The sequence below is a fragment of the Clarias gariepinus genome, chromosome 24 (genome assembly GCF_024256425.1).
Source record: "Clarias gariepinus isolate MV-2021 ecotype Netherlands chromosome 24, CGAR_prim_01v2, whole genome shotgun sequence".
Classification (NCBI taxonomy): domain Eukaryota; kingdom Metazoa; phylum Chordata; class Actinopteri; order Siluriformes; family Clariidae; genus Clarias; species Clarias gariepinus.
The window spans coordinates 1,548,997-1,562,366 of record NC_071123.1 but is presented as its reverse complement, the minus strand read 5'-3'; the positions used below and the strand labels follow the sequence as shown (position 1 = coordinate 1,562,366).

The following is a 13,370-nucleotide window of genomic DNA, read 5'->3' as shown; positions in this document are numbered from 1 at the left end:
TTAGAGTGCTGCTTGTTCACAAGATAGAGCTGACCTCACTTGCTAAACAAGCCAATTAAAGTTAATGAGCTTAACGAACAAGCAGTTAATTCACTACTGAACCTGTACTGAAACTCTGCATGTTTGTGTGAGTGGGGGTTAATTAATGCACATGTTTGGGTATGCAAATATTATCAAGCGAAGTAAATCCATACTGAATACGAGATGCATGAGTGATCAATGATTTTAAATCTGCATAAATTGATTTTCATAATCTTTTATGGCTTGTGATTTTCATCCAAGAGCAGACTTCAGAAAAAGTGGACAAGGACAAACTTACAAATAAAGTCACACAATGCCGAGTTTACGTCGTCAAAGTGTCAAAAGTTAGCATCTTACTTTACTTTAGTTAACTACAAGGCTAATACTAGTCAAAAATTATCCGCACTCCGATTATTTTAAAACTTCTGTTGGCCGCATTGTCTTATCAGCACTTTCCATTTAAAGCTCCCCAGTCACTGCTGTGCAGGTGTAAATCATCAGATTATTTGTAACTACAATGCGAGCAAAAGTTGACATCCCACTTGGGATTTGCACAAAAGAAGAGAAGCGTGCAGTGATTCGTTTTTTGTAGTCTGTGGGTACCAGGTGCTGTTATTTATCAAAGACTTTCTGCGCAGTATGAAGAATGTTTTTTGTCGCGAAGATGTGTGTATGAACGGATAGAGAGGTTGTCCACATCAACAGCTGATGACGAACACTTCTCACACTGTCAACACGCTGCAACGACTTTGTTCTGAGGTATTAAAGCATCCTCCCTATAGTCCTGAATTCGCTTCCTACAAGGACAAAGAGTCACTTCTGATGAAGAAGTGAAGACAGCGGTGCATTTGTGACTCGCAGCTCAGCATAAAACATTTTTTTAATGGAGAAATACAAAAGTTGTTCACAGAAGTTTATTAAAAAAGCAAGGAGATTAAGGTGAAAAAGTATGCATTTGTCTTTTCGGAAAGTGAATTAAAAATAAATGGATAATTTTTGACCCTATCTCCAATTTTTTTTACCAGTTTAGCACTGCATGCTGAGTCACAAAATTTCATGCATGTACTGTACTAAAGTTTGTTAGATGGAAAAGAGTCTTTTTTTCCTAATTTGCTGTCATTCATTATAACCACTAATTAGTTACACCAGTTTGCTGTAAACAGTGATCGCCTGAAATGAATTAAAACAAAATAGAACAAAAGTGCCAGTAATAACGACTTGTTAGGATAAACTACATATTTATTTTATTCTTCATGCAGTTTGTTAGCAGTCTGTAGCTTTTATTTAATATTTAATTGTGGTTCTGACACAGATAAGGGCGTGGCCTGAAAGTGCAAACATTTGTGATGCTAAATCTGCTGAAGATTCTGGATTCTCCATGAAAACCTAATATACTTTTTCCTCAATCTTGACAAAGTCAACCCTGTTCAATTGCCATGGAATTTTTAAAAGCCCCTCTCACTCTGGAGGCCTTAGAACTGTCCTTACTTACCCCCCTTTCCTGTGTTAAGTAGGTAGGTGTTAACTTCTAATGCTTCTTAGTATCATTATCATTGTGATTAGCCAAATTTTATGAATCAAAAACATCTCAGCTGTACATAAAATTTTGTATATATATATACACACACTCACCTAAAGGATTATTAGGAACACCACACTAATACGGTGTTTGACCCCCTTTCGCCTTCAGAACTGCCTTAATTCTACGTGGCATTGATTCAACAAGGTGCTGAAAGCATTCTTTAGAAACGTTGGCCCATATTGATAGGATAGCATCTTGCAGTTGATGGAGATTTGTGGGATGCACATCCAGGGAACGAAGCTCTCGTTCCACCACATCCCAAAGATGCTCTACTGGGTTGAGATCTGGTGACTGTGGGGGCCATTTTAGTACAGTGAACTCATTGTCATGTTCAAGAAACCAATTTGAAATGATTCGAGCTTTGTGACATGGTGCATTATCCTGCTGGAAGTAGCCATCAGAGGATGGGTACATGGTGGTCATAAAGGGATGGACATGGTCAGAAACAATGCTCAGGTAGCCCGTGGCATTTAAACGATACCCAATTGGCATTAAGGGGCCTAAAGTGTGCCAAGAAAACTTCCCCCACACCATTACACCACCAGCAGCAGCGTGCACAGTGGTTACAAGGCATGATGGATCCATGTTCTTATTCTGTTTACGCCAAATTCTGACTTGAATATCTCAACAGAAATTGAGACTCATCAGACCAGGCAACATTTTTCCAGTCTTCAACTGTCCAATTTTGGTGAGCTAGTGCAAATTGTAGCCTCTTTTTCCTATTTGTAGTGGAGATGAGTGGTACCCGGTGGGGTCTTCTGCTGTTGTAGCCCATCCGCCTCAAGGTTGTGCGTGTTGTGGCTTCACAAATGCTTTGCTGCATACCTCGGTTGTAACGAGTGGTTATTTCAGTCAAAGTTGCTCTTCTATCAGCTTGAATCAGTCGGCCCATTCTCCTCTGACCTCTAGCATCAACAAGGCATTTTCACCCACAGGACTGACGCATACTGGATGTTTTTCCCTTTTCACACCATTCTTTGTAAACCCTAGAAATGGTTGTGCGTGAAAACCCCAGTAACTGAACAGATTGTGAAATACTCAGACCGGCACCAACAACCATGCCACGCTCAACATTGCTTAAATCACCTTTCTTTCTCATTCTGACATTCAGTTTGGAGTTCAGGAGATTGACTTGACCAGGACCACACCCCTAAATGCATTGAAGCAACTGCCATGTGATTGGTTGATTAGATAATTGGTTGAAAAGATATATATATATATATATATATATATATATATATATATATATATACACTTATTCTGGAGCTGGATTTCTATGAACAGGTCTATACCGTATAAGGTATTAATGTATTAATGCTTGTTAGGTGACCTAGATGGTCTTACTACAGAAGGTAACATAATCCACATGGCTTTCACCATCTTATGTATTGCTAAAAAGACTGTCCTCATGAACTGGAATAATAAAAATAACCTTAATATTAACTAATATAGAGATCGTTTGTTGGAATATATTAGTCTTGACACAGCTTTTGTTGATACAAAAGATCAATTCGCCTGGGCTCCTTTGATCTGCTCCATTATCTAGTGTGAGTGGGGGTTAGTATTAATTATTATTATTATTTTTTTTTTTTAAAGGACTATAGAGAGGGGTAGGACTTTTGAAAGTTGCCAATGTCTGTGCTGTTAGGCTGTTATGGCCTGGTGTGTATGTGTAGCAGTTTTGTCATAAGTTGTGTGTGGGAACGTTTGTGAGGTAACTGACTGTAAAAAGTTTGCAAGGGTGTATAAAATGTCGGATTAGCCTTATGTTGCTTAATAATATCAAATTTATTATTACCGAATGAATATTTACTATCGCTAAATAAACATTTTGTCCACTTGCTGTTATTGTACATCACACTATTTTATCTATTTGGCAGAAGAAAGGTTTAGTATTGTTTTGTTTCAGTGTAATGAGATATGTATACTTGTATTTCCTCTTTGTTTATTAAAAAATAATAATAATTTTACCTTCGTATAGGTCCCATGGTAGTTCAATGGTACCTGTAAAGTGGTATTTCTGGTAGTACCATGCTACGTATTTACTGATGTACAGTACCAGTCAGAATTCAGTCAGTTGTTAGTCTAAGACATAAAGTTCAGCTGTTCTGGAACAGTCCTTACAAGAACTGTATTGTGTCGAGTGCATTCGCAGAACCCATCAAGCTCCAAAATGAAACTGTCTCTCATGAAGACCTTCCCAGGAAAGCCAGACCAAAACTGAGCTCTGCTGCAGAGGAGAAGTTCATTTAGAGTCACCAGCGTCAGAAATCACCAATTAACAACCAGCAGCTCAGATTAGAGCCGTTATGAAGCTTTACAGAGCAGGAGTAGCAGATAAACATCTCAATATCAACCGCCCGTGTCTTTACACCGTGTCCGATCTTTACAATTGAACAAACTCTCTTTTGATATTACCCACATGTAGGCATCAGATGGTGTACGATCGGGGGAATGGGACGGGTACAGGAAGGTTATATTAGGGTACTGTATGTACTCTAGTTTAGATAAGTTTTTAGTTTAGTTTTTTAGTGACTGTACTCCATTTCTTAGGGGAACATGGGATCTTGAAAAGTCTTTTGAAGGGACGGGGAAGATTTTATCCTCTAAGTTCTCCTCTGATTTAGAACGTAGCCTTAATCCATATATATATAATTATATAAATTGGTATAATTGTACTTAAGCTGTAAAAGGTTGCAAAAACATCTGCAGCGTATTAGATTAGGACCAAGGACAAGGTCACCTGGAGGTCATTATGGTCACGGATTTACACTGAGATTGAAGCTACAGAAAAATGTTCTCCAGAAACAATAAGAGTTGGAGACACTCCTATTGTATGTTGTGAGGGACCTGGAGTCTATCCCAGGAGACTTAGGGCACAAGGCAGGGTACAGCCTGGATGGAAGCACCTGGAGGAAACCCACCAAACACAGGGAGAACATGCAAACTCCATGCATACAGACCTGAGGCAGAAATCAGACACTAAACCTGGAGGTGCAGAGCGACAGTGCTATCCACTACGTCACCGTGCCGCTCTCCAGTACAAAGATGATTCTAGGATGAAATCCAAGTGAAATCACAGTGATTTAGACAATATGATGAGCTACAGTTAAGGTCCTGAACACCGGGGAAAAACAGACACAAAAAGAGAAAACAAACATTACCCACGTAGCGAGGCTAATGTTAGCTAATGTTGCATTTTTTTGTTGTTGTTGTTTCAAATTTATAACATCATTAAAGCGATGCCTTTTTCATCAAAACCTTAAAGTACAAAATAATAGAAGAACAAATTTTCCTTTGGAGATTTTAGAAAAAGACAAAAACACAATCACTCAGACACAACTTTCATTTTGATTTGATTTTCTGCTTCGTGTTCATTCAGGCAGATTGTGGATTTCCAGACTTTTACAAGTCTCAGATCGAGAGTAAAAGGTTTGTGTGTGTGTGTGTATGAAAGAGAGAGAAAGAGAGAGACATATTTATGGCTTGTGTGTTATATTTTTGCAGCTTTGCATGGCGTGTGTGTTTCACGGGTCTTTAGGGAGGTCATTAAACGAGGCTTTAATTCGAGCTCCTCATCAGCACCTTAATTAAACGGCCTTTCATTAAACCCCCCCCCCCCTCTCTTCTTATTAGCCGCTCGTAATTGATTTAATTTGTCTCTCATCAGGTATTGGCTCTGACCTCTACTTAGTTAATGAATTAATTGATCTTCCCCCAGTGGATTTGGGGTTTGCTAAGAGGATCTGGACATCCTGCAGCTTAATCTTGTGTTCCCTGACCCCTGAAGGATTGCATCTGTCCGAGAGGAGCGACGTTTGTAAATGGCCATGAACCCCTTTGGCTGGGTTTCAAACCTCCAATCAGGCTTCAGCCCAAACACCAGGGCTGTTTTAGTGCCTCAGCACCATCACGGCATTGTGGATGGACATGAAATATATTTTATTCATACAGCTAAACTGAAGAGCGAGCAGAGTGCAAAAGTTTGTGCATAGTTAGCGTGAAAGTGCAATTTAAAGCAACGGGATGGTACAAAGAGGCAAATACTATTCACTTGTGGTTATATTTTTATGTTTATCATGTGAGTATGTGAGAAGGAGTGGCAGCACAATGTGTCCTGAAACACATGATTTGCAAAAACACATGGAGGAGAACAGATTTTTTTTAAAGGTAAAATAATTAATCAAGTGGGAAAAAACATGAATTGTGAAAAATGTATAAATTATAAAAGTTAACACATTGTGAAATAAAGTCATGTAATAATAAATAAATATTTTTTAAAACACAAAGAAAATATAAGAAATTTCTTAATTATGTAAAATAAATGAATTATATTGCAGACAAACGTACATGAAAATAAATAAATCTTTAAAAAGAATCACCTTAAAATAAAGAAATAATGAAGAGTAAATCATGTGAACAGATGACAAATGAATATAAAAACATGTTACTTATAAAACTGAGTCTAATCCTTTTTTTTAAGATGTGAATTTTGACACAATGTCACATGACATACCCACGTTTTGATTGGACAATCAAAATTTTAAGCTCTTCTTTCGCAAACATTATAGACGTGGGTATTTCTCACCCTCATGTTTTTTTTTAAATAAAGGCCAGTATACCTACACACACGACTCGAGTCTTTCTTTGGCCACGTACTTGGTGTCAGTTGATGCTCTGGTCAGTGTGGAGTATAACTCTGCTGTGACTTAAATACTTCCTCAATTCTGGTTTCATTAAGATTCAGTTAACGACCAGAGATTTTTATCTAAAGTGAGCAATTACTGAGGCTACCCAATCACAGAGCTGAGTAACCTGCAGGAACCTGTAACCATCTCTCCTTAAGGCAGAGTCATTCTGCCCTCTAGTGGTCATCTGGATGAAGTTCACCCAGTCTAAAAGTCTGTCCTGTTCCAACACCAATGTTTGTTGCCCCTTCATTACACACACACGCGATGAACACACTGCCGCCATTTTAAGAATAACAAAAATTTCACTTTGTGGTTGGTGAAAATGGAGGAAGGAAGTTCTTCTAAACATTTTTTCCAAGGCATTTTTTCGATTTAGCTTACGAACTCAGGCACACAGTCTGCAGGAGTTCAACAGTTTAGGAACTTTTTTTCCAGAAAGTCAGAAACTTTAGAAACATATCAAACAGAGGAACCTTTAACGGGACCTTATTAGGAACCCAGAATGGTTATAATGAACGCTGTATAATTCTGCAAATCAGTAACTCAGTAAATGTGAATTGTAAGGCCTCGCACCTCTATGGTCGGGGTTCGATTCCCACTTCGGGTCTGTGTGCATGGAGTTTGCATGTTCTCCCTGTGCTTGGTGGGTTTCCTCCAGGTACTCCGGTTTCCTCCCAAAGACATGCTTATTAGGCTAGTTGGTGTGTGTACACCCTGTGATGGATTGGCATCCTGTCCAAGGTGCACCCCGCCTTGTGCCAAACGTGTTCTGGGCTGTTCTCATTATAGAGAATGAAAGAATAATTCTTTGAAAATAGGGAAGTAAGAGAAACGTTTCCAAATCCCAAAAATTCCAAATCTTTAGTCCAATATTTTATGCAAATTTTTGTGTTCTCTAAAGGAGGATCCAGGAACTGTAGGCAGATTTCTACAGAAACAAAGGAGGAACCCAGAAACCTTTGGAACTCCAGGCTTTTGGTTGACATTTCCACTTCTACAAGCATGACGAGTTTCCCCTTTATGTGCACCAGCGATGTAACGACTTCATTGAAAAGGTGACTGCTTTCAGGTTCCTGAGTGTGCACGTCACTAGTGATCATCTCCTGGAGCATTAGTTAAACTGGGACAGCAGTGACTCTACTTCCGTGTCTTTGTTTTTTAATCACCTTTGTACTTTAAATATATTCAGAGACATAATGTTAAGTTGCTCAATGAAGTCTGACAAAACCAGCAACCTGAAGAAGAGCAGCCATTCACCCAGGATCTTGTGAGAAGTTTCCTGGCAATGAAAGTAAACAAGGAACGCAACACAATTAATAGTTGCGTTCGGTTTCTCTGTCAGCGCTGTCTCGAGCGCAAATTATTACACCGCTGATTAAATTAGCAGAAGCAATCTTAATCCTTAAGTGTGTTAGCTGGGAGAATTTATTTACCTCCATGACGGCTTGATGCATGCTTGATTAATTATAATGAGGTTTGTTTCTCTGATTTTGCATAATATAGCTTTAAATCCTGAGCACAGTGATCATTACCGCTCATAATGAAGGCTTTAAAATAATAAAAAATACCCTCTGTTTATGATGGATAGAACTGAGGTTTGCCTTGTGTTGAATGCAATCATGAAGCCTTGCCATAAATCTGGAGCTTGACATGCAGGGAAAGTGAGATGGAGGTGAAAGGAAGTTTGCAAGGACACAAATCCAACTGTGGAGATGCATACTGAGTCAGATTTATGAGTCTGGTGTTAGGTTTGTGAACATTTTATGCAAGGTTTCCAGGTAAAATTATTTTGCAAAGGCAAAATCCTCTCAGGTCTGCATGAATGTTTATTTGCTTTATACTTAATATTTAATCTGAAATTTAGCCTACACTGCTCAAGACACTGAGAAAACTGTCTACACAGTGAAGCATGCTGGCGGTAGCATCGTGTTAAGTGTGTCTTGGTTATTCTCAAAGTAATAACTTCCATGCTTCTGTAACTTTCAGTTAAATTCCTCCTCTAGGTGGAACCGCAGTTGGATCTTAATTAAATTTTTTTCTGTGGAATAGTAAAAGTTTGGGATTTTTTGTAAAAATGTAGGGACTAATTTTGTAAAACGCCAACAGATGGCAGCACAAGGCTACACAGGGAGCACCGATCTTCATAAGTCAGTGTGCTAAAAGACATCTTTCTGTGTACACCTGCTATTCTGACCATGTGCATTATCACGTCTGCTATGTTATCATCGTTCAAAGTTATTTTGAGTGGCACGCACACATCAAGAGCAGAAGAACATCACTGGAAGATGACAAGAGATCAGGAAGACCTTCAACGACCTTCGAGACCTTGGTCAAAACCACTCAACAACTTGTGCATGATGATCATCAGAGAACAACCCAGGAGCAGAAGGAACATCTCCTCAAGGTCTGCCTAGGATTCTGTCAGCGTGCCGTGGATGACCCGTCCTTCATATAGAGGATCGTTATCAGTAATAAAACTTGGGTGTACATGTTCAACCCTGGGACGAAGCAACAGTCTTTACAGTGGATGTGCTGGTCATCCGCACATCCAGAAAAGGCGTGGCTGGTCCGCAGCTTGACCGAGTGTACGGACGAAACCAGACTTGTGGTACGCAAATCTCAAAACTTTTTTATACCACCTTGTATACTTTAATAGCAACTAATCATATAACTTCTAATGCAAACTAATTAAGCCTTTTTACAGCGATGAGGATTAATATTTATTTGAGGCACTTCATATCTGTATAACAACACAATCAATATGTAATAATTATTAGCAATTTTAAAATATTTTTTAATCATTTTTAAATACGAAAACTTTGGATGTTGTTCATGATTCCTAATAAATATGTTTTATTCGTCATGTGTGCGTTATTTTCCCTTTTATCGATTATATCATGGAGAACACACACACACACACACACTGTGTCTGGAGCCTCTGCGCCTTTAAACCGTTTTTTCTCAGTTGCCATGACAACCTGCCATTCACACGTTTTACGACAAGACGTACTTCGCTCCACTTGTCAAACCGCTAGCAAGCTAACTAGCCTTCAGCTTTCCTTTCATCGTGTAAACGTTCGTTTTTTTATTGATAATTTTTTTATTATATATAGTGAAATAGTATTATCGGATATGTGCTGTAGTGTTGCATTTTCGCTTATCAGGTACGTGTATGTGTTTCTCACTAAAGCCTCAGCCTCCCTTAGCATTAGCTAGCTAGGTCGTATTCCTACAGATCCCGCCTTTTGCGCTGTGATTGGCCGATCTGCTGTCAAGTCTTAGCTTGTGATTGGCTAGCGGTGTCTTTCCTCGTGCCCTGATTAGCTGGAGATGTATCCCAGGCGCTGCTCCGTAGCGACACTGAGGCGGATCTGTTAGCATGGTGACTAGCACAAAGAGCTAGACGGGTTATTTTCTAATTATTAGTAAAAATTTATGCATTTCCAAAGAATTAAATTAAAACGCGTTTAATTTTAGGCATATTTAACATGTAGTTAAATCACTGTGCGGTAAGTGATGTTATTTTATAGCTCACTAACAATAATTGTGTAGTAATTACTGTGGGAATAAAATATAGTTGCCCTGAGGCAAAACAGTCCAAGTCCTGTTATTTCATTAAACAATCCCAATGATTATATTAGTAAAGAATCAGTTATAAGTGTATAAATCGTCATTATAATATTTATGTTGTTTAATGTCCTATTTTTAAGACTTTAGTGACATTAAAAATCTTGGAGGGAGAAAAATTGGAGATATTTAGAGCAAAATTTCTGCTGAGTCAAGAATAAAATCCTGATTCGCTGTTATTCTAATACAACGGTACCTCGGCATACAAATTAAATTAGTTTCGGAGGCGAGTTCTCAAGGTGAAACACGTTTTCCCATGGGAAATAATGTAAATGCAAATAATTAGTTCCAGACAAATAGTTCCAGCCACCCAAAAATATTACTAATTCCCAACACTATACTCATATTTTTGAGTGACATTAAACCTCACTTAACCATAATTTATGATTCCTCTCGTCACTAAAAACCCAACTGAAAGTGACTCCCTTTTCTTCTTGCTACCGTTCCTAATAACGTTCTTGGGAGCCATGGTGCTATGTCATAATTAAATCTTGCACAAAAAAAAAACACAAAATAAAAAATTTGTAAACTCGCTTTGCTTTCCACACTCGTCACACTTGTACCTACCAGGAGCGACATGTTTATGTGAACTTAAGTTTATCAGTCTCTGAATTGTCTCACATCTGTTTCTGCAGAATTCTTCCGTAAAGTTGAATCGGAAATGGAAAAGACCCAGGACGTCATAGAGCGGACATGAGAGCGTCAACTGTTCGTCCTGTACCTGCAGACAACCCATCAAACCTCACGCCATGTCCCATCTCACAGCCATGTCACGGACCCACGAGGCGTCGACCGAGTCCTGAGGCCCACTCATGCCCGTGATCCCCATCCCGAGGCGGGCGCGCTCCTTTCACGGCCCCCACAGCACGTGCATGCACTCTGCCTGTGTCCCGGCGCGCACCTCCCAGCTGCTGCGCACAAACTACAGCAACTTCGACCTGTACCTGAAGTCGCGCTTGACCTACGGCTTCGTGCGCTTCCTCCTCTACTTCGGCTGCAGCCTGTTCACGTCGCTGCTGTGGCTGGTGCTCGCGACGCTGCTGTGCGTCGAGTATGTGTGCGCTCGCATCCTCCTGCGTCTCCAGTACAAACTTTCAGTCATCCTGCTGCTGCTGGGACATCGCCGGCTGGACTTCGGCGTCCTGAACGAGATCTTCATCCACAGCATGCACATCACCATGTTCCTGGTGGGAGGACTCGGGTGGTGCTTTATGGTCTTTGTAGATATGTAGAGAGAGAGAGAGAGGGGAAAATGCAGAAAGCAACATTTACGCGACGTACTTCCTGCGCAGAGTGTAGTCGATCAGCCGAGACATGTTTGGCGTGTGAGGTTCATGTCAAGTCTCTGAGACTAATGCAGAAAACTTATTGAAAGTCTGAGACAGTTATTCATATATATGTCTCAAATCCCAATCCGTATTAACTATGGGCTCAAATTTCATACAAACACATCACACTGTATGACACACATCTGATTCAGATTTAATCCATTACATTTTTCTTTACAGCACTGAAACATATATTTTATTCACATTTTAAAGTTTTAGTAAGTTTCCATCTTTAAAATAAATGGACTGGGCTTAAGAAGCCACCACTGAAAATCCGATCAGACTTTCCATTGTGAGTTATCTACATTACCTTCGTGGCTCCAGTGCAAGTCACAAAGACACACACGCACACAAACACGTCTTGGCCGATTGAATAAATTTGGCGTAAAGGGGAAGATTGTGTCATATTTTTTATTATCATTTTTTTTCTTACTGAACTATTCTTTTAAACACTTGAAACATGACACTAAGTAATAATACTGTGCCAATGGTTTACTGCATGACAAAAGCAAATGAAGTTTTAATTGTAATTTGCTCTGTGAGTTCGTTGAAAAAAAGAAAAAAAAAATTTCACGTTCTATACGTTATTTCCATATTGTGCCCATTGTGTGCGTCATGTTAAAAGTGCCGCCGGCGTAATATTCATTGTTAACCTCAAAGCAGAAATTGTAGCTTTAAAAGACAAGAGTGGGGCGGAAATACAGACTGAAAAGGAAATGAGTTGTGCAGAATCATTTTTGCAAAAAGTGATGTAGCGTACTAATGCATTTTGAAGAATGTATGTAAAGGTTCGGGGGGGGCAATTACGAAAAGATCGCTGGTGATTCGAGAACTATTATTTGGATGGAATTAGTTTTATAATCAGCGTCGGGATGACTTCTGGAGTCATTATGATTGTGTCATGTGTACTACTTACAAACACACACAGTTGATTTAAAGTCAAACTGCACAGGCTGTATGTACAAGCTGATCAGTAGTACTGTAGGTCACATGAAATCCCAGAGATACTCTGGTGATAATTAACTCACGCACCTCTTGATGTAAAACTAATCCCGTCCAAATAAGACTTTCATGACTTTTTAGCTATTTTATTAAAAATAATAACTGGAAGGACTAGATTAATTTCTGAGGTAAGTGGTTGCATAATTTTTTTTTTCACCAGGCTCTTCCTTTAAGTGAAGAAAGTGTCATGTGCGTCCCTTTTCTTTCTTCCTTTTAATAACATCACATGGGAAGTTTAGTACGCCTTTTGATGCTAAGCAGACCGTGAGTCTGACGCCTCACGCCGGGCATGAAAGAAAAACCGCTTCACACAATCCGCTATTGTTAGAGGATCAGAGCGTCATATGCCTCATGCTTGGCTGGACGCTTTCTTTTGTTCCCTTAAACGAAGAAGGACGTTGGGTCCAACAGGGTGAAACGTCCCATCATCCTCACACATCCTCTGATGAACACGTGATCCTCGCTGGTGTGTCTCTGCTGTGCCATGTTTAATAATCATTAATCTGTTCGTTTTATCCGTTCACCAAGTTTACTGGAGCCTCAGGAACTGCATTTTTTTTTTTTTTTTTTATAAATTGACTTGAAGCTGAAAATAGTTTGCATTTCTATAATTGCAGTTTCAACCACATAGTTCTCTATAACACCAACTTGTTACTGTAAGTGCTAAGCGATATGATAAGAAATATTATATCACAATACTTTTTCTGTAATAAACGATATGTTTTCTGAGACGTGTTCAATAACAAACTGCAGTCAAAAGTGTAACGCTGCATTAAAATATCCTGTAAAAACTTCGTCTGTTGAAACATTTTGTTATATAAAAATATAAAAATGTGATACAAAATTTAACATCAAATCAGCTACATTTTGTTCAGATCTGTAACAATACAAATTTTGCTTTTGTTTAGTGATTTAGTTTTTACATTCTTCAACTATACTGAGGATTTCAAATCTATGAAATAACATAATATGATAAATATAATGTATAGCAATAAATTTAGTATTAAATCAGTTATACTAAAATAATTGTACAAGTTTTCCTGCAGTGTGTATATTTTTGGGCTGACTGTGTATATAAAAGACTTAAGATAGATAAAAGTTGTCTGCCACGTGACATTC

At 38.9% G+C, this 13,370-nt stretch overlaps 1 protein-coding gene across 2 annotated transcripts; it reads left to right on the top strand.

Annotated features, from left to right (window-relative positions):
* Nucleotides 1-8,807: 8,807 nt before the first annotated feature.
* LOC128511871 (transmembrane protein 250) lies at nt 8,808-13,127 on the top strand. Of its 2 annotated transcripts, none has more exons than XM_053484876.1 (2): nt 8,808-8,902; nt 10,557-13,127. In XM_053484876.1, exon 2 carries the CDS (start codon nt 10,734-10,736, stop codon nt 11,151-11,153), a length of 420 nt encoding a protein of 139 aa, XP_053340851.1. In that variant the 5' UTR covers nt 8,808-8,902; nt 10,557-10,733; the 3' UTR covers nt 11,154-13,127. The 2 variants fall into 2 exon arrangements, with proteins under 2 accessions (XP_053340851.1, XP_053340853.1); XM_053484878.1 differs by lacking the exon at nt 8,808-8,902 and adding an exon at nt 9,667-9,803.
* The last annotated feature ends 243 nt before the right edge of the window (nt 13,128-13,370 follow it).